At 36.2% G+C, this 20,336-nt stretch overlaps 1 protein-coding gene across 11 annotated transcripts in view; it reads right to left on the bottom strand.

The window, feature by feature from the left end:
• LOC128986010 (RNA-binding protein Musashi homolog Rbp6) overlaps positions 1 to 20,336 on the bottom strand; it is an 802,253-nt gene that overhangs the window by 733,519 nt on the left and 48,398 nt on the right. For all 11 annotated transcript variants that reach the window (XM_054406067.1, XM_054406068.1, XM_054406071.1 and 8 more), the window contains exon 2: positions 3,493 to 3,533. In XM_054406067.1, the coding sequence (XP_054262042.1) occupies positions 3,493 to 3,533 (41 nt within the window). The remainder of the gene's footprint in view (positions 1 to 3,492; positions 3,534 to 20,336) is intronic.

Here is a 20,336-nt window from a genome sequence, read left to right as displayed (position 1 = left end):
AGATCTCTAAGTGACGCAAATCTCCCTCTTCCTGTGACAATATAAAATGTTAGTACCTTTATAAATACAAAAACACCATGCAACTTTTGCGCATTTCCCAGCGAATTTTTATATTATATCCAACTGCTTACAGGAAGGGTATGTAGGCATACAAACCTTATTGGAGCTCATGACCATATTGTGTATGATTGGCTGTTTCGACGTTCTTATTTGGTCAAGTGTATTACATATTTTACTCATATACCGTGATTATTTTCAACCAACTACGGTCGGATACTTCTGAGTTCCTTAAATGCTTGCCGGCCTAGGTAAGGTTGGTTTCACGGCTAACTTATCTTTTTCTTAAATAATTAAAATTTAATTTGGACCCTATGCAAACTAAAACTGAGTTCAGGAATAGAAGAAGTTCGGGACTTACAGATTTGTGCTCAGATTGTTATAAACTTTTCACGAAAAGCCCGAAAACTAAAAAGGTTTTCGAATTTTCTTGGAGATGACTGTGTGATGCGAGCTCTGTATACATAACCTGTGGGGTCGAGGTCTGGTTCTGGTGAGAGACTTTATGGTCCATTATTGGCCAGACAGACCAGCAGACCACACCGCTCCACTTTTGAACTTCTGAGGAGCGAAGACGCCGCCCCGTATAATAGCGTCGGGGCTATAGAATACATATATAATAAGAATACATATAATAATGTATTCTATGGCCCCGTAATAGCGTACTCGATGGTGTGTACCGAATTCTTACATTTACCCAATTTATTCGCGTTCCATGCACGTATTAGCAAATTATGCATAGGGATGTATTGAAGGGTCCATTTGTATATCTTTCTTATGTTAAAAAAATATTAGTAGGCCTATAGGTTCCCATGACCTTGACCTCACATCAGTCACAGCCAGTCTGTACGCGACATTTGCAGATATTAAGTGTAATGGTGTTTGAATTGTCGTTTAACGTGTTCATTGTTACGTTACTAAAATGAAGAAAAGACAGAGAACTTAAATGGACTTGAATATGTGTCTGTAATGAAAACACATCTATTGGAGCCTTATTTGGTGTTTGGCGTCTGTTTAAGAGTAGTGATTACTCTTAAACAGATGCCATCATTTGTCTCATTCATTTAAAAGTCAATATCTAAAAGAAAACAAAATTAATACTAATTAGGACTACCTATTGTGTATAGTTGATAGCGTTTTTAGTATACTATATTTCGAAGACCCAAAGACCACACAAAATATTTCTTTGTTTGAAATTCGACGTAAATTAATTACTTATATTTTCCAAAGAGTTAGTTTTGGAACAACATAATGTAAACCGTGATTAACGCTAACATTGACTAAGCAAATAAAATATAAAAATGCTAGTTAATGTAATTTTATTCCTTTAGATAACATTGTACTAGTGACCAATTCCTACAATAGACGAAATGTAGACAAAATTTGGCCTTTACACAAAATGAATTCCCCATTAGGCTTATATATTTAGTTATAATTTAAATACTGTAGGTCGATTGTAAAATAGCATTTGAAACTAAGCTTTTGGTTCCGGATACAAATTTCAAAAGATCAAATAAGTATTCATTTATTTTTAATAAGTATCAGTAAAAAGCATAGCATTAGCAATTCACTATTACTCCATAATAATAAAATGGGACTGAGAGTTCAAAAATAGGCAACCAATAGCTATTAAATAACTAATTTAGTGGATTTTTACTAAGCATCCAGTCATTAATTAGTTCAGATCACTTAGTGTTGAAACAAAGCAAAACAGTTAACGGTGTAGTGTTTTTTTTTATTTTCTTGAATTAAGAAATACCATTTGTGATAGGTTTTAGGACTAAAGGCCTCGTAAAAATTTGGGAAATTCTTAAACAGTGCATTAGTGCAGGTAGACGACTGCTCGCCTTCGATCAAATGGTCACCGGTTCTATCCTGAGACACATGATAGACAAATCATCACAAATCATCTGTGTCAGTAGGTTTGTGATGGTTCGAAACTGGACCCAGCTGTCCCTGATCATTGGGCTTTAAATAAATTAAACAGCTGATCTTAGTCAGTAACAAGGCTACACAGATCATCTGACACCAATCTACACTCATATTTGGGTTATGTGGCGTCCCCATCTCAATTAATTGAATAGAATTATACCGTATCAAGGTCGTGGCAAACCACTAATTGTTTTTTTTTATTATTTTAGGAATAATTTCTTACAAGAGTGGTGCTAAGACACTAGCAATATTGTAGTTTAGAAAAATCACCAAGAAACACCACCAGATATCCTGATTAATTATTTTTAAGTCGTACTTTGTAAAACTGTTTATTTAAATGTTTTAACTCTAATTCATGTTTTTTATTATTTTTTCAATATCCTCGATGAAGCATAATCTTTTCCAATATTGATACTGATATCGCATGACTTAGTTGTGATCCAACATAGACTGATATTAAACCATTTATTTTTATGTTGAATGGTTGAATGACTCACTGAATGATTGAATCACTAAGATTGTGTGGATTACCGTTGTACACAATTATACAGTAAATGTGAAACCTTTACGTAAAAAGATACATTACGTACAATTTAAGAAAAGCTTTATGACGGAGCTTTCAAAATTGTCAATGTACTCAAGTATTCTAAAACTATTTACATGTCAACCTGTAAATCAATCATATTTATTTTCAGTTTTGTACGTTGCAAGAAACTTTCCGTCAACACATCAGTCAAGCACATTCTTTCAGAATTTACGCAAAATCTAATTGATTAAGCAGAGAAATTCATGACAAAAAGGAAATACATGCTAACATGCTTCTTTATCACGCACAGGTCATTGTGACCCATGTGATATTTTTTTATTTCCTTTATGTAATGCTGCAAAATAATTGTTGTAAATAAAGAATTTTTCTCTCTCTCTCTCTCTCAACGTGGAAAACCCCTCATATCCCTCATATCTTCCTAAAAACCGAGTGTTTTTAATTGGTGCCTTGTATATCACTTAATTTTGATAATCTAAAATTAGTTTGCTTATTGCAAAAGTGTTCTTAAAACGTTACTATTCTAGAGGGATATGTTACAACAAATCACTTCATTTTATGGAAAAATGCATTAGAAATCAACACTTGATAAGAGATACCAAAACTATACTATGGTTAAATTTAAATAAACTAATTTACCTACTCAATATTACAAAGCATTACTGTAATAGACTACATTACTACGTGACCACGTTGAGGGATAATCAAATTTGCAAGAAAACGAAATGCCAGCTTAAACAATCTACATAATATGCTTGGCGAGCAGCAAACATAGCACCTTAGTCTGGTAAAACAAGCTGTTTGATTTTGTTATATTATTTTTGGTAGTCAATTCCGTGGAGTGTAAATGTACATTCGACGAACTACCGTACAATGATTTTTCAAGGTACACATATAAGTATAAATATAACTTAAGGTAACTATACTTCGAATACGATATCAATACAATTTTGTCTTACCTGGACTAGTTTGCCAACTGAGGCCTCCTATGAACATCTTTCTGTAAAAGATAAAACAGAATTATTAGGACAAAATCGTATATTTCTTAAGTACAAAGAGTTAGAGTTACAATATTAAATGGTTTAACGCTTTTACATATTACGAGGCTGTTATACAGCTTTAAATAGAAAAATGTCTTAACAGATACACATTTGACAGCTCAGTTATCATTGGTATCTATTTTCGAGGTAGTTAAGTTATTCACGACAGGGTAAGGTGTAAGTTAAAAGAGATTTCCTGGGTGTAAATTGTTATGTTTGCAATTTATAAGACGTGTAAAATAAGAAAAGAAACGGAACGATTTAAAAAAATCCCATAACACATATGGTTCGTATCATTGGTTTTATGATCTAACGAAAGGATGAGGGATGAGAAATCGATGAAAACATCGAGTAAGGGGCAAATAAGACGTGGCGGATGGGTCTTAGGCGTTGTTGGGGTGAATTGTTGGTGGGGGGGGGGGGGGGGGGGGTAAGTGGGTCAATGGCTTGGCGAGGAATCATCTGTGCTAGACTTAACAGGTATTTCACATATAAAAATATATTTGTTTAGTTAATTGAATAAAAACTAACTACCATGCAGCCGCCTTTGGAGAGATTATTGAATTGATATTGTGGTACTTGAGATCTCAACTTGAAAAATAAAATTAAATGACTTATGCTTTATCAATAAAAATTGAACTGTATTTGTTTAAGTTCTTGTGTAAACTAACTACCAGTATATTCAAATTGTTCTCCAACGGTGTCTTATATTTATTTTGCACTGTACTGTAGTGCAAAAGAAATATAAGACACTGTTGGAGAACAATTTATTTATTAAAATCAATTTATTAGAACAGTTAAATATCGTGATTTTTTTTATTAACACGTTACAATTTAACTGTATTCTGTGTCATTAGTTGATTGATTATTTATACAGCTGTTTACTTTAAGAAAGCTGTAAATCAAGCTAAACATCAGTTCACTTCAGCTACAGTTCTAGAAGATACATTAAGTACACACTTAAAGGATTTATCCTATAGTCACCCAACATAGTGGGCTTCCTTGCACAGATTAGTACAGAAAGCCTTACTTTGGCCATAGATTAAGCATACTTCCTTAGAGAGTATGCTTATTCTATGCTTTGGCGCACAGTTTTTACTTTGGCGCACACCAGTATTCCAACCAAACAACACTTAACAGCGTGCTTTTATTATGCACGTAATCCGTGTACGATTGAAAATAAGTTGGCACCACAGATATTACAACTACGATCAGCTGGTGCAGAGTTTCCCATTTCGTTTGATGTTTAGATTTAACCTAACCTAAAAACGTGTTGTACAGTGTTTGAAAGCCTAATTATTTATATGATTTATAGAAACTGCAGGAAAATATAATGTGTAACACAAGTGCAAACTGCTTTTACTGCTCTCGAAAAACATTTCTCTCGTGTGCAGCAAAGTGCCACTTCACCCACTAGTTACACAAATAACAATACAACACAGCCCAGTAAAAAAATGTATAAATACTGCAGTTATAAAACTGGGTTATTAATTTAGAAATGAGTATCACTGGTGAAAGACTACAAAGCAAAGTAATTATAGCATTGCCAACTATGATACGCAACCACTGGGAACCGCAATATATCTTCTGCAGTAGGCTACCTTAGTTGATAATCAATTACCCCTGAGCATGCATTATACACTAGCATCCACGTCAGCATTGAACACTGAACAGTCACTCTAACCAGCCGGGCTCCAACCGCTTTACAATATAAATTGCATTTCAAGTCTGACAGTTGAACTTTCTTGAAATGTTGAAAATAAAATATTTTTAAAATCTTGTGTGAATGAAACAGGGTCACATTTGGGCAAACAATTTATAGGTTAAAGTTATAGTAGTTGTTTTAAAACCTAACACATTTCTTCACAAATGTATTTATTCTTATAAGATTTTGTTGATTGTTGTAAGTGTTTTGTGGATACACTACAAGTAATTACTTTTTTAGTTGAGTTTTGCTTAAAATACACTAAAATAAAGATTTTATTTGCCAAAAAAAATATTAATAGAAACCTAAAGAATAGTAATTTCAATATTGTCAACCAACACAGTATTTGTCTATTGGAATGGTTTCCTCTGACCTAGATATAGACAACATTTTCTTTTCTTTATTTTTAAGCTTAGTACAGTATTATCAACTTCTCAGATATCCAATTATGCATAAATAAGGAAATTGTCTTTCTAAATAGGTCACTGCATTTTTAATATATCGAAATATTTATTATACATCCATTCATCACGTTTGGTTTTGAGAACTTCACTTAAAACATCAATCATAGTAATGTTTATTTAGTAATTTATTAAAATATTTAACAAATGTTACGAGAAGTACTCTAGATCTAGAATACATTGTTCTAAATGAGTGTAGGTTAATAAATATATTTATATCACAGGTTAACAAATAAGAGGCTTATGGGTATTTCAAGCCTGATTGGCCTAAAAAAACAATTTTTTTAACTAGTCGCCATACAAACTCAAAACTAATGGTTTTTAATAAAAAGTAAGTTTAATTTGATTTAAAACATTACAAGTAGTGATGTAAAATACCTGGGTATTTAAAACTCGGGGTAAATACCCTGGGTATTTACCCGGGTAAATACCCAAAATCCATAAATACCCGGGTATTTTGGGTATTTATGAAATCAATTTAAATTCGTTTATATTTACCCCTAAATATGTTATTGTTATCACTACATGATAAATTAGGATAGCCTATAACACCTTTTACAGTAACTTGAAGCTTTGATAGTACCTTTTATTTAATGATTTAGCACTTTTTTTGTAAATAATACATAAAGTTTCTTAATAAGCATGGGGTTTCGTGTCTTAAATCGAGTAACATCAGTTAAATTTAACATAATAAAAAATAGGATATTAAACAAGCCTGTGGCTATTTCAATTTTTATCATTTTATAAATTTATAACCATAACATAAACAGGCTGGGTGTGCAGGTGTGCAGTAATAAAACAAGCCTGTGATGCTACCTTTGATTGAGAATGCTAGAAACTAAACACTCCCTATGAAATGAAATCAAAACAACCTCATCAGAGAAATAGTGAACCTACTTTTACTGTTATTTAATTATGATAGTTAAAATTTCTATTGTATAAATGGCTTGGAAGGCTAGACAGACCTAAGCCTGATTGACATAGGCAGAATGGCAGAATACTAAAAGTAATTAAACTCTTCTGTGTTACCGCTTAGTTGGAAACAATAATATATTTGGATAAACCTACTAAAAAAATGTAACTCCTGTTTTTTGGTCTAACTTAATATAATTTTGAAAGATTTATTGTGCTATAGATTCAAATGTTTTGTATCACAAGTTTATGAAATTAGTTTTTTTTTTATTTTGATACCATTGATACCAACAAAAGATCTAGAACAAAAATATTATTAAATCCTGCCATATCCTACAGATTGAATTTTAATTATTTTCATAAGTTGTTTACACATAGGCCACTACTAGGTTAAATCTTCCTGTCATTCTTTCTAAATAATAATTATTACTTTACAAATTATTTTTCTTCACTTCCAATAAAATAAATTCATTTATCTATCATAGAAATTACAAAATCATAAGGAGTCAGGACCAGTGCAACCATGCGACCAGGGTATTATGCCGATAATGCTTTATGCTCAGACCTGGGTATTTATGGCGATTATACCCGTAAGGAAAATGCTAGTAGTGACCATATGAAATTTTGTTTAACACATTTTATCATCATTTTACTATCCTTACAGGGTAATAATTGCAAAAAAACATCTAAATCTTCTCTAACTGTAATAAAAATTATAAATACCCAGTTTTTGGGTATTTACCCGGGCCTGGGGTAAAAACCCGGGTAAATACCCAATTTATATTTACCTACCCACTGGGTATTTACCCGACCCACATCACTAATTACAAGCAATCCTGGATGTTTCGAGGTAGTACGAGTATAAGATAATATACTATATCAACCTTGAATATTAAGAATAATATAAAATAAGTTTACTGTGGTTTACTAATAATAAATAATCTATGCAAACCGCTTCTATTGAACAACAATTTGTTAATAATTGTTACTAAATACTGGCGCAATGCTAACTGATCATACAATTACGATTGGTGCCCAGATTCGTTTGAGTAGGGAGAATCAAACAAGTTTAAGCCCAATTTTCATTCAGTTGTCGTCTCAGGACGGTTGTTCTGTTCCGCAGTAGCGGATATGTATTCGGAATGTAATACAGTTTCAAGAACACTTATTGTTGTCTAAGATCGTTGGTGGATGTAGCATTACATCGTCGACCAAACAAAGTGTCGAGTATTATCTGTATTGATTCCACAGAGTGAATTTCAAATATTTACCGCTCTAATGCAGTAGATTCACATTGAAATTTGCATTCGGTCGACATTATTTCCTTGTTTGTTGAACTGTTGAATCTTTGTAACCTAAGGTTATGTTTACATACAAGTGGGGGGCGTGCATTAGTTGAGTTTATTAATACGCCCATTTCATTTTGCATGTGTTGTTTTGAATTCATTCCAGTGGAGTCAATACAAGATTTCTTTTGAAAGTGACTAAAAATTAAAAATTAAATCTTTCTTGTAAATAATAACTACATGGAAATGCTGTGTTAATTCCTATTTAAACTCCCTACGATAATTTCGTTTCATTAAAGCTACTTGCACTGTTTGGCCTTCTGAAAACATTAACAACCAAGTCTTACATCACAAGCTTAATAAACCTTTCAGAAACATCAAAAGTCATGCCTAGATCTTGCTAGTAAATATTCCCTTTGTTGTCTGGACAAACCAATCGTTCGAGCGTATTGTACTTGTACATACATCAGCCTGTAACTTCGCGGACTACTGAAACATTTTTATAGATCAACTCTGGTCTTCGAGTCATCTATTAGCCTAACATCCTGCATTACGGCCTACTTTGAAACAAACAATTCATTAAGTAAACAAACAATGCTTACAATTACGTAAAACATATGACAAACACCCTCGTAACCAAAGTAGAGTCCGTCGAGCGTTATAAGAGGCTCTAAAGAAGGGATGACGAATGAAGAATCGATAAAGGATGAAAGAAGGAAGGGTTGGGGGTGGAAGGAGGGATGAATGACAAGTAGAACAATAGAAAGAATGAGGCCATTGCTTTGAATCGCAACAGGTCCCAAACCAAACATGGACTGCAGATCTTGAGTTTCGTACGATTGTATTTTGGAATAAAAATTTATAACACAAAAAGGTCTAGTTTTAGCTCATTGACAAGCTATATTTTTAAAGAGCAAATGTCTACTTGCTACTAAAATGTCGGTTGTTTGGTTTACAAAACAATTTCCCTGCTGTATGTGTCAATACAAATTATGTTTATGTCTCTAATGCTAACAACGCAAAGAATATGATAAAATTACAATATAGACTCAATTTTACAAAAAAATTTAATTTAGAATTATATACAATAATACAATGTTCCTACTTTATCCATGAAATGCATTTTATTTGAATCCACACTTTCACGGGGGCGATTTTTAATGGAGTTTAGTTGCCACAGAGACAGATTGTAATTTATATTTTATGACAACTTTTCTACATAAATGTTAAAATTTACCAACAAAACTTGAAGTTACTGCATTACATCTGCACTAAATTATAAAGAGATTAAAATATTTGGACCTAATTTTTTTTGTAATTGTGTTGAATGAATTCCAACTTTATTCAACAGCTTGTTACATGTTAAAATGAAAAACATTACAGTATTTGGCTTTTCTATTTCTGTCCAAAATAAACATCTAGGCTTGTCTTTTTGATTGGTCCCACAGTTAAATCGTTACAGTAAACATTCACGTATGAACACAGTATACATGCAGTTTGAATCTAGAGTGTTTATACACTGACAGCTCAGTTGTGGCTGTGCACTCGTTGGGTTATTTGCTCGAGGATTACTTGACCCAAGAAGTTCGCTTGAGTTGCAAACAAAGTTTGAGTCTCCAACTACAACTGGGCAGAGTTGAATGAAGGGAGCAGAGCTCTCTACACCAGATACTGTGAAACTGCAATTAACCTTGGGCGGCTCATATGATATCGCAGTGTGGCTTATCCTTCTTAACTATATCCGTATTTCCCATAAAACTGAAACTAAAACGTAATTGTTATTAGGAAATTGCTTTGTCGTATTTCAATCGTAGCTCAGGATATCACGTAGGTACCACATTTGAATGGTGCTTACGGAATATACAAGTCTCCGTTGCATCGCTCTACATGCTAGTGCTAGAGAGACTGTCACACTACTTCCCTACAAGTCAGCCTAGGTGATGTCCACGTTCATGTACCATAACACGGTCACGTACCACATTAGGCTGCTGCTTACGGAATATACAAGTCTCCGTTGCATCGCTCTACATGCTAGTGCTAGAGAGACTGTCACACTACTTCCCTACAAGTCAGCCTAGGTGATGTCCACGTGCGTGTACCATAACACAGTCACGTACCACATTAGGCTGCTGCTTACGGAATATACAAGTATCCTTTGCATCGCTCGACATGCTAGTGCTAGAGAGACTGTCACACTACTTCCCTACAAGTCAGCCTAGGTGATGTCCACGTGCGTGTACCATAACACAGTCACGTACCACATTAGGCTGCTGCTTACGGAATATACAAGTATCCTTTGCATCGCTCGACATGCTAGTGCTAGAGAGACTGTTATACTACTTCCCTACAAGTCAGCCTAGGTGATGTCCACGTGCGTGTACCATAACACAGTCACGTACCACATTAGGCTGCTGCTTACGGAATATACAAGTATCCTTTGCATCGCTCGACATGCTAGTGCTAGAGAGACTGTTATACTACTTCCCTACAAGTCAGCCTAGGTGATGTCCACGTGCGTGTACCATAACACGGTCACGTATCACATTAGGCTGCTGCTTACGGAATATACAAGTATCCTTTGCATCGCTCGACATGCTAGTGCTAGAGAGACTGCCATACTACTTCCCTACAAGTCAGCCTAGGTGATGTCCACGTGCGTGTACCATAACACGGTCACGTATCACATTAGGCTGCTGCTTACGGAATATACAAGTCTCCGTTGCATCGCTCTACATGCTAGTGCTAGAGAGACTGTCACACTACTTCCCTACAAGTCAGCCTAGGTGATGTCCACGTGCGTGTACCATAACACGGTCACGTATCACATTAGGCTGCTGCTTACGGAATATACAAGTCTCCGTTGCATCGCTCTACATGCTAGTGCTAGAGAGACTGTCACACTACTTCCCTACAAGTCAGCCTAGGTGATGTCCACGTGCGTGTACCATAACACAGTCACGTACCACATTAGGCTGCTGCTTACGGAATATACAAGTATCCTTTGCATCGCTCGACATGCTAGTGCTAGAGAGACTGCCATACTACTTCCCTACAAGTCAGCCTAGGTGATGTCCACGTGCGTGTACCATAACACAGTCACGTACCACATTAGGCTGCTGCTTACGGAATATACAAGTATCCTTTGCATCGCTCGACATGCTAGTGCTAGAGAGACTGTTATACTACTTCCCTACAAGTCAGCCTAGGTGATGTCCACGTGCGTGTACCATAACACGGTCACGTATCACATTAGGCTGGTGCTGACGGAATATACAAGTCACCGCTACATGCTAGTGCTAGAGAGACTGCCATACTACTTCCCTACAAGTCAGCCTAGGTGATGTCCACGTGCGTGTACCATAACACGGTCACGTACCACATTAGGCTGGTGCTGACGGAATATACAAGTCACCGCTACATGCTAGTGCTAGAGAGACTGCCATACTACTTCCCTACAAGTCAGCCTAGGTGATGTCCACGTGCGTGTACCATAACACGGTCACGTACCACATTAGGCTGGTGCTGACGGAATATACAAGTCACCGCTACATGCTAGTGCTAGAGAGACTGTCATACTACTTCCCTACAAGTCAGAATAGGTGATGTCCACGTGCGTGTACCATAACACGGTCACGTACCACATTAGGCTGGTGCTTACGGAATATACAAGTCTCCGCTACATGCTAGTGCTAGAGAGACTGTCACACTACTTCCCTACAAGTCAGCCTAGGTGATGTCCACGTTCATGTACCATAACACGGTCACGTACCACATTAGGCTGGTGCCTAGGGAATATACAAGTATCCGCTACATGCTAGTGCTAGAGAGACTGTCACACTACTTCCCTACAAGTCAGAATAGGTGATGTCCACGTGCGTGTACCATAACACGGTCACGTACCACATTAGGCTGGTGCTTACGGAATATACAAGTCTCCACTACATGCTAGTGCTAGAGAGACTGTCACACTACTTCCCTACAAGTCAGCCTAGGTGATGTCCACGTTCATGTACCATAACACGGTCACGTACCACATTAGGCTGGTGCCTAGGGAATATACAAGTATCCGCTACATGCTAGTGCTAGAGAGACTGTCACAACCGGCCTCAGATGATTTATTCAATTACTGGAACGATTTATGTTGAACTCACCCTTTCACTAATTGCGTTTAAAAATACGCGTCTTTACAGTATCCGGTAGTAAGAAATGCAGTATGCGTGCAAACGAAATTCCGTAAACTTGCGGTATTTTTTACTTTAGGAGGTCCCTGTTCAAATTAAACGTTTATATTCTTGCCAAATTTTAAAAAGTTGTTTTAATTGTGTTTTTATTCACTATGAAATATAATAAGGTAATCTACCATAACTTAGAACTGAAAACAGATCTTAATCGTAGCTTTCTTCGTGGAAGAGTTAATAAGTTGAAGATGCTTGTTTAAGATGCTTTGTAGTACGTATAAATAGCGAAAATTACAATAGCGGCTGCCATGGATCAAATACCTCAAACCATGTCGTTCGTGAATGGGTTAGTATAATAACTATCTATGGTTAATGTGTAATGTATATGTATAATACTTCAAATCTAAGCTAGGTGTGGTAAAAAGTATTTAATTCCATTGGGATTAATTCACTCTCTCCTAACAAATTTACTATTTGCTTGGTTTATAACAAATTTCTAACAGTGTTTGTTTAGTATCCACTTAAATACTGCATTACATAATGATTCGCAAGAAAACGCTATGTGAATTCAAGAAAGACTGAAAATTATATAAATATGAATGAATATATTTCAGCAATAAGTTAAGTTCTCTAACAAATTTCGTAGGCCATGCAATACAACACCAGTGAAGTATACACAGAGTTTTGTTACCCTATAAAAAGCTCCATTTATTGTACTTCACACTTAAAATTATTCAACCAAAAAATGTTTGGAAAGGACATTTCCAAAAATGAATTATTCGTTCTCATTACTCAAACCAAGTAATGTTGAATGATTTCAAATGTTATAGTTTCTAATGTAATTATTTTACTACATTATATTATCATCAACGGATAAGTGGTGTGGAAATATTAAATATTTTTACACTCTTATTTGTAGAGATAAATCTTGCAATTAATGTTACGGTAGCTGAATCTGGGAGTGTGTAGAACATGCAATGCAATATAACCATACATTCGTCGCTGAAAATGTGCATTAGCACGAATGATTTTCAATCTACATTCAAAACCGCAATTTCTCAGGACAATCTCGTGTACAAACCCACGTCCGTACTATTGTCTATCACAACTGAATCATGAGACGGTGTGCAGATAGTTATTGCATGCTAAATGAGAGGTCCATTCATCTACAGTAGCCTCTAGCCTCTAGCCTCTAGTGAAGGGCCCGTGTACTGGTGTAGGCACGTAAGTCATGTGTGCGTGTTATGTATTAATCACTTGGGTCACATGATAGCCAAGCACTACACTCAACCACCGCCACCACCCAACTGTGGTTATCAAACAATTGCTGAATCCTCCCACACCAGCTAACACTAGCCTCTAGCCTCTAGTCTCTAGTGAAGGGCCTGTGTACTGGTGTAGGCACGTAAGTCATGTGTGCGTGTTATGTATTAATCACTTGGGTCACATGATAGCCAAGCACTACACTCAACCACCGCCACCACCCAACTGTGGTTATCAAACAATTGCTGAATCCTCCCACACCAGCTAACACTAGGAAATGCTTGACTAGCAAGTTTTGGTTAAACACACAAAACTGTTTATCAATCTAACTCGTGGTTTTATTTAATACTGGACATTAAAATGGAAATTACCTTGGACGGTGACATAACGGAACTGGAGCCAAACGAAATCTAGTGAAATATTATATACATATTTCTTTCAATAGAGAAATAGAGAACTAAATCCGAGTTGAATAAAAGACACAAACATGCTTTCTGCGATTTGTGAATTTCCAAAACTGTCAAAATAGTTCAAATATAGTTAAGGTTGAAGATTAGAAACACAACAGTTAAGTTTAGATAAATGCAAATACTTAAGTTACAAAATACTTACTTTCATACGGTGATTATTTACAAAAATAACTATTACAAGTTACATATATTTCATTTATAGACAATAAAATCGCAGAACTTAAAAACTATTGAATGTTTGACAAAACTCAATATTTACACTGATTGCAAATTACGTTTTAAACAGCAAATTGTCACAAACTAACGTAAACACGGGCAATCAATTACACAACACGGAGGCACTAATTATTCTTGTGATAGGCGATCATCAAAGGCCAAAGCAAACAACAGCTGATTTAACAGACAACAATGACCTGTGAACAGAACAGATGATTTGTCAACAATTAGACTATGTCCAATACAATTAGGTGGGGAATGCGACGTGGACTAGCGACTGGCAATAGTTAAAAATAAAGAGTGATAGTGAGACAGAGAGAGAGGAAAGAGGTGGGAGCGAAGCGAGTAACTCAATCCGAGGACTGGAACAATAGAGGCTAGACACACGCCCTGAGAACGTCCATTGTGGTGTTGTATAACATGGTGGTTTTGTATACCTCGCAAGGTCATTCTCTGGGCTTATCACTGAGACAAGGACAGGTCCGTTTCCTCTTCTACTATGGAGTTGGATACTTCTTCATTAGTGAGACAGTTGGAGACTGAGAAAACAACTTTACTTAAGCGTTATCTGGGATTACACGGAGCACTGCTTTTTTATCTTGTTTGATAGAACTATATATCAAAGAACACACAGACCCGACAATGGAACGGACATCCGCCACGAGGACGTTCATTGTGTTGTTGTGTAACATGAAAACTTTACAAGGTCGAGTAAGAGTTTATCAGTGGGACAAAACTCCTGCAATGTATGAGCAGGGTATATAACAAGATAAGAGCTGCACACTTAGGCTATGTTAGGATAGTGGTCTTGTCATTGCCAACACAAGACTACCTAATACTAAAATTCTTACATGCATTCGCCCTGGCCGTAAAAAATCGTGTATCCGTTACTATGAAGTTAGAAAATAATTTATGTAAAGGTTTATACAAAAACAAATACAGTAGGTACCTAAATAAGCCACGAAACCCTAAGTATTCTTTATTCAAATAAGGGAATAGTAATGAATAATAATTAAGTACTCATTTGCCTAAGGAATCATTACCAAAACTAGGATCCACGGAAAAGAATTACCTACTTGTGGCTCAGTTAAGAACTTTGAAGTTTAGTATGAAAGCAAATGGTGGTAAGAATATTTTAGATGACTGCTGGCGATTTACCTGACTAGGCGTTCCAACAAAACTACTGAGGAAACTTAAGGAAATGTGTTTTACAAATAATCAGATACTGTACTTCTATGAACGGTTTGAGGAAATAAAAGTGTCAGGAAAGTTGGCAATCAACTGGACGTGAGCAATCGGAGAGCTGAGCAAGCAAACTGGCCGGTTTAATTGACCTATCCGACATAAATTAGCCTAATGGTTGAGTCGGACGTGGGCCATTAATTCATTACCACGGACGACAGCGGATACGTGCGTATTGCAGACTGCAGAGTAGACTAGCTCTAGCAAAAGACGTGTCACTAGACTGCAGAAAACTGCTTGGTGGTCATAAGCCATAAGCTTGTTGGACGTGGTTTGCATTTGACAAAGATAAGCGTAAAATCGTTCAATAACATGCCCTCAGGTCTATAGACACAGCTGTTATTAGCAATCTAAATTTCACTATTTAAGAAAGCTTAAATTGGATTAAAGAAAAAGTAATTGGAGTAGGCACTAAACTAAAATAATACTTTGAATTTAAAATATCCTCGAGTGCCTCGAGTTTATCTTATGTTTTAAGCGGGGTATCCTTATATCTATGGCTAACTAGACTTATAGCTCAAAGTCACACCCTACATATTAAACATATTAAATACATGGTGATCCTGAACTCTACCGACCTTTAGAAGTATCATTCCTGGGCCCAGGCAAAATAAAATATCACGTTCAAATCTCAATAATCAATATTACCAGTACAGCCGCCAATTTTTAATTTTCATTAAACTATTTTTATTTTGATAAAAAGCTTTTTGTAGTGAATTGAAATTTGGTGCTTAGATCAATAACGTCACGACCAATTTTGAGAAAAAAGTATTATTTGTTTATCATGTGCAGTTCTTAAAAACACATGGCGGCTCTTAAAAATCTGTAAACTGAAATAACATAAACACTACTTAGGTAAACAAGACTACAGTGGCAATGTTTTATTTAGGCAATTTTCTTACAGATTCTAACGATACCAAATTTGAGATGGTCGGATTGATAAAAAAGAACAAGGGAATAACTAATTTTTAAGATACTGTGTTTCAATCAAGAATCTGTGGTCATTGGATAATATCACGGCTAAGCTAAAAAATCAGCCGTTGTAATTTTTGGTTTCTCAACAAGCGGTTATATGTACACACTACACAGTTTCTTAAAAATGAGTTTTCTCCGTTACTTATGAACCGATCTTCTCAACTTTGTACGGTTAAAATTCTAAGCAAGTTGTTTAAATAAAACATTACTACATTAGTTGTGTTAACCTGAATATTTTTTATGCTATTTCAATTTAAAGACTTTAATGGCCACGATTTTTAAACCACACCTGATAAAAATATTTTTTCTCAAAATCAGTTTTGCCGTTATTAATATATGCACTAAATTTCAATTCACTACAATAAGCAGCAGTCAGATAAAAAAGTTTTGTTTTTGTCTATATATATCATTGTTTACAGTATAATTTAAAACGTGACTAGCAAAAAAACAATCATTACAAATGTTAAAAATGTACGCGTAATTTGGTCAAACCAATCATTTTATCTCACAGCTGTAAAGTTTAATTGATCGAGGGATTTAAAAACTGTAAAAATCACTCAACCCACTCGAGTCAAACCAAAAGAGGATTACAATTGAAATGCAGCTGGGAATGCAAGGTCTCGTTGATAAAAGTGCCATCACCTTGACAAGTTGGCAGTATTGGGGCACTAAGTGGAGCCGCGGTTGCGATATCGAGTGATGGCATGTAGGGTTTGGAAGGTTTCCACCGGCACGTCGCGTCAACTCGCAGCATCTGGCAGCCCGCGGACAAGACAGGTACTTCATTACTTTACTCGCTAACTAGAGGTCTCGGATGAGGCATACTGGTACATACATGACTGTATGTAGTGAGTGCAATTAGTTACTGTTAAACTTGCGACTTCTCCCGAGCGCTACCTTCCTGTGTGTGTAGGCCTAACGGAGATATGTATAACCACGCCTATATGAGGCAGACTAGTATAAGGCACAATTATTTTTTAACAATCTAACCTACTCTGTAAAAGTTAGGGGAGAGGTAAGCTTAGTTATTGCATGGCTTCCTTACGAAATCTATATCGTTTAAGTTTCATGGCTTTAACACATGTATGCAATTATGTTTTACTAGACAAATTTGTAACGTTACTAAGTGCTTCACACTTATAACACAAACAAAAATGTAAATTGAACTGGATTCGAATTCTATTTAAATATGTACTGAGCTATTTTTATACAATTTAAAACTCTACATTAGTCCTATTTGGTGTACATTATTTCGCATTTCTACCGTTACACGTATAGGACGTGTAAAATGCATGTTTGCACGTTAAAGTTCCACCGAAATATCGGACTGTAGCTGTGCAACTGTGGTCGCCGAGCGGCAGGTTACTGACACCTTATGTAATGTAAGTAGGTTAGCATTGTGGAACCGGCCGGGCTGAGCGTGCGATTCTCACACTTATGAAACCCTGCAACCTGCAACCATCAACTAGCAGCTAGCAACTAGCAACCAAGAACTAGCAAATAGCAACTAGCAACCAGCAACTAGCAAATAGCAACTAGCAACGAACAACTAGCAACCAGCAACTAGCAACCAACAACTAGCAAATAGCAACTAGCAACCAACAACTAGCAACCAGCAACTAGCAACCAACAAGTAGCAAATAGCAACTAGCAACCAACAACTAGCAACCATCAACCAGCAAATAGCAACTAGCAACCAGCAACCAGCAAATAGCAACCAGCAACTAGCCACTAGCAACCATCAATTAGTAATTTGCGACCAGCAACTAGCCACTAGCAACCAGCAACCAGCAACTAGCAACCAGCAACTAGCAACCAGCAACTAGCAACTAGCAAACAAACACGAGCAACCACCAACTAGCAACCAAAAACTAGCAACCAGCAACCAGCAACTAGCAACCATCAACTAGCAACCAGCATCTAGCAACCAGCAACTAGCAACTAGCAAACAAACACAAGCAACCACCAACTAGCAACCAAAAACTAGCAACCAGCAAATAGCAATCAGCAACTATCAACCATCAACCAGCAACTAGCAATCAGCAACTAGCAACTATCAACCAGAAAATAGCAATCAGCAACTATCAACCATCAATTAGAAAATAGCAATCAGCAACCAGCAACCAGCAACCAGCATCCAGCAACCAGCAACCAGCAACCAAAAACCAACTAGAAACCAACTACCAACTAACTGTTGAGATCAAAAAGATAACAGGTATTAGTGCCATCTACCGATTAGAATACAAAAGTCCATGTGAGGATTACCAGTTATAACTAAACATATACCAACTACCAGACACAGAGAAAGTTTTATGACAATTTGATTTATAAATATTGATTTATATGTAATTTTTTGAAGAAAATTTTATGTTTATTGGTGACAGAAAAACTGTAGATGTATGTTTGGCTATTCTCTATGAATCTTGGTGGAAAAAATAAAGTAAAGCGAGAGCCTGGTCCACAGCCTGGCTACGAGAGCGGGATACAACCATTCAAAGTGCTACTCTGGACCTCAATGAGTAAATTGAGGCCAATAAGAAGTTTCTTCCTTTTGACGTAGTGGCAGAGTTTTTGTATTAATACGTGAACCTTTGTGTATAATTATAAAAAGGTTTAAATGTAGTAAGCTCCGGGTGATATGGTTTTAATCTGGTCAACACAGTTTCACAACTTGAATATGATCGATCTAAAAAATCGTTCACTAGAAGCAGATTAATCTACATCTACTTTGTGGAACTAAGCATCGCAGTTTCGTTTAAACTCTGTTAGTAAGAGCAACTTATCTTAAGTTCATCCTAACTAATCATCGTCGATGTAGATTGAAAACGATTTCTTTTCAAACTTAATTACTTGTATTAGCTGTTACAATGTTAACACCAGTGTATTAGAAAGACTTATGGCCTATTAAGAAACAACTAAATGTTATGAATTTTATTAAATATCGTCGGTTGTTTTTATGGAATTACAATTTATATCTCAACGTGGCCTAGAGTAATCGTACACCAATAGGGAATAACAAATCATTATTATTGTACAATATACCTTGCCCCTTAACACAGTAATTTACTCGTTCCTACTTGTAAGTGAAATAATGAGGGAATACATGTCACAAGCACGTAGTTGGCGAGGCAGCGATAGCAGCAGGTTTTCATTACCATTCTTAACTAAAGTTATGTTCTTGTTTATGATGAGTTGCGATCAACAGTAGTACATGCTTCCTCATAATGAGTTGGTTAGACGAATGACTAGCAATTAGTTTGTGTAGTATTACCTTGATGAAAAGGATATTTTGAAAATTGTTTTTATTTTGGACTTGTAGATGCTTAAAATGATGTTTAATAAAAAGATTTAGTGCTTCGATTTTTTGCGAAGCGTAAATAAACAATATCACTTAGTTTGATAGTAATCTATGCTTCACTGTCGTAGCTGCAACATTAATGGTTAGTTGAGCATTCAAACTGATCCACGAGGCTGTATTGTATAGCGGTGAAGCGAGAGGGGAGGGAGGAAGAGGGAGTCAAGAATGTAGGCTTCAATTATGCATCATCACGTCTTGTATCAACCCAGGCTACGACGCGCCGCGGCGCACTGCGAAACTGCTACAGAACAATATAGGCTCACAATACGTATAAACAGTGCATTATAGTACGAGTCATATGACTATGTACCTGACACACCGCGGCGTACTGCGAAACTGCTACAGAACAATATAGGCTCACAATACGTAGAAACAGAACATTATAGTACGAGTCATATGACAATATACCTGACGCGCCGCGGCGCACTGCGAAACTGCTACAGAACAATATAGGCTCACAATGCATAGAAACAGAACATTATAGTACGAGTCATATGACTATGTACCTGACGCGCCGCGGCGCACTGCGAAACTGCTACAGAACAATATAGGCTCACAATACGTATAAACAGTGCATTATAGTACGAGTCATATGACTATGTACCTGACGCGCCGCGGCGCACTGCGAAACTGCTACAGAACAATATAGGCTCACAATACGTATAAACAGTGCATTATAGTACGAGTCATATGACTA

The sequence above is a fragment of the Macrosteles quadrilineatus genome, unplaced genomic scaffold, assembly GCF_028750875.1.
Source record: "Macrosteles quadrilineatus isolate MER2022 unplaced genomic scaffold, UCM_ALF_1.0 Scaffold_2__2_contigs__length_208266976, whole genome shotgun sequence".
NCBI classification, from domain to species: Eukaryota; Metazoa; Arthropoda; class Insecta; order Hemiptera; family Cicadellidae; genus Macrosteles; species Macrosteles quadrilineatus.
This window is presented reverse-complemented; position numbering and strand designations above follow the sequence as displayed.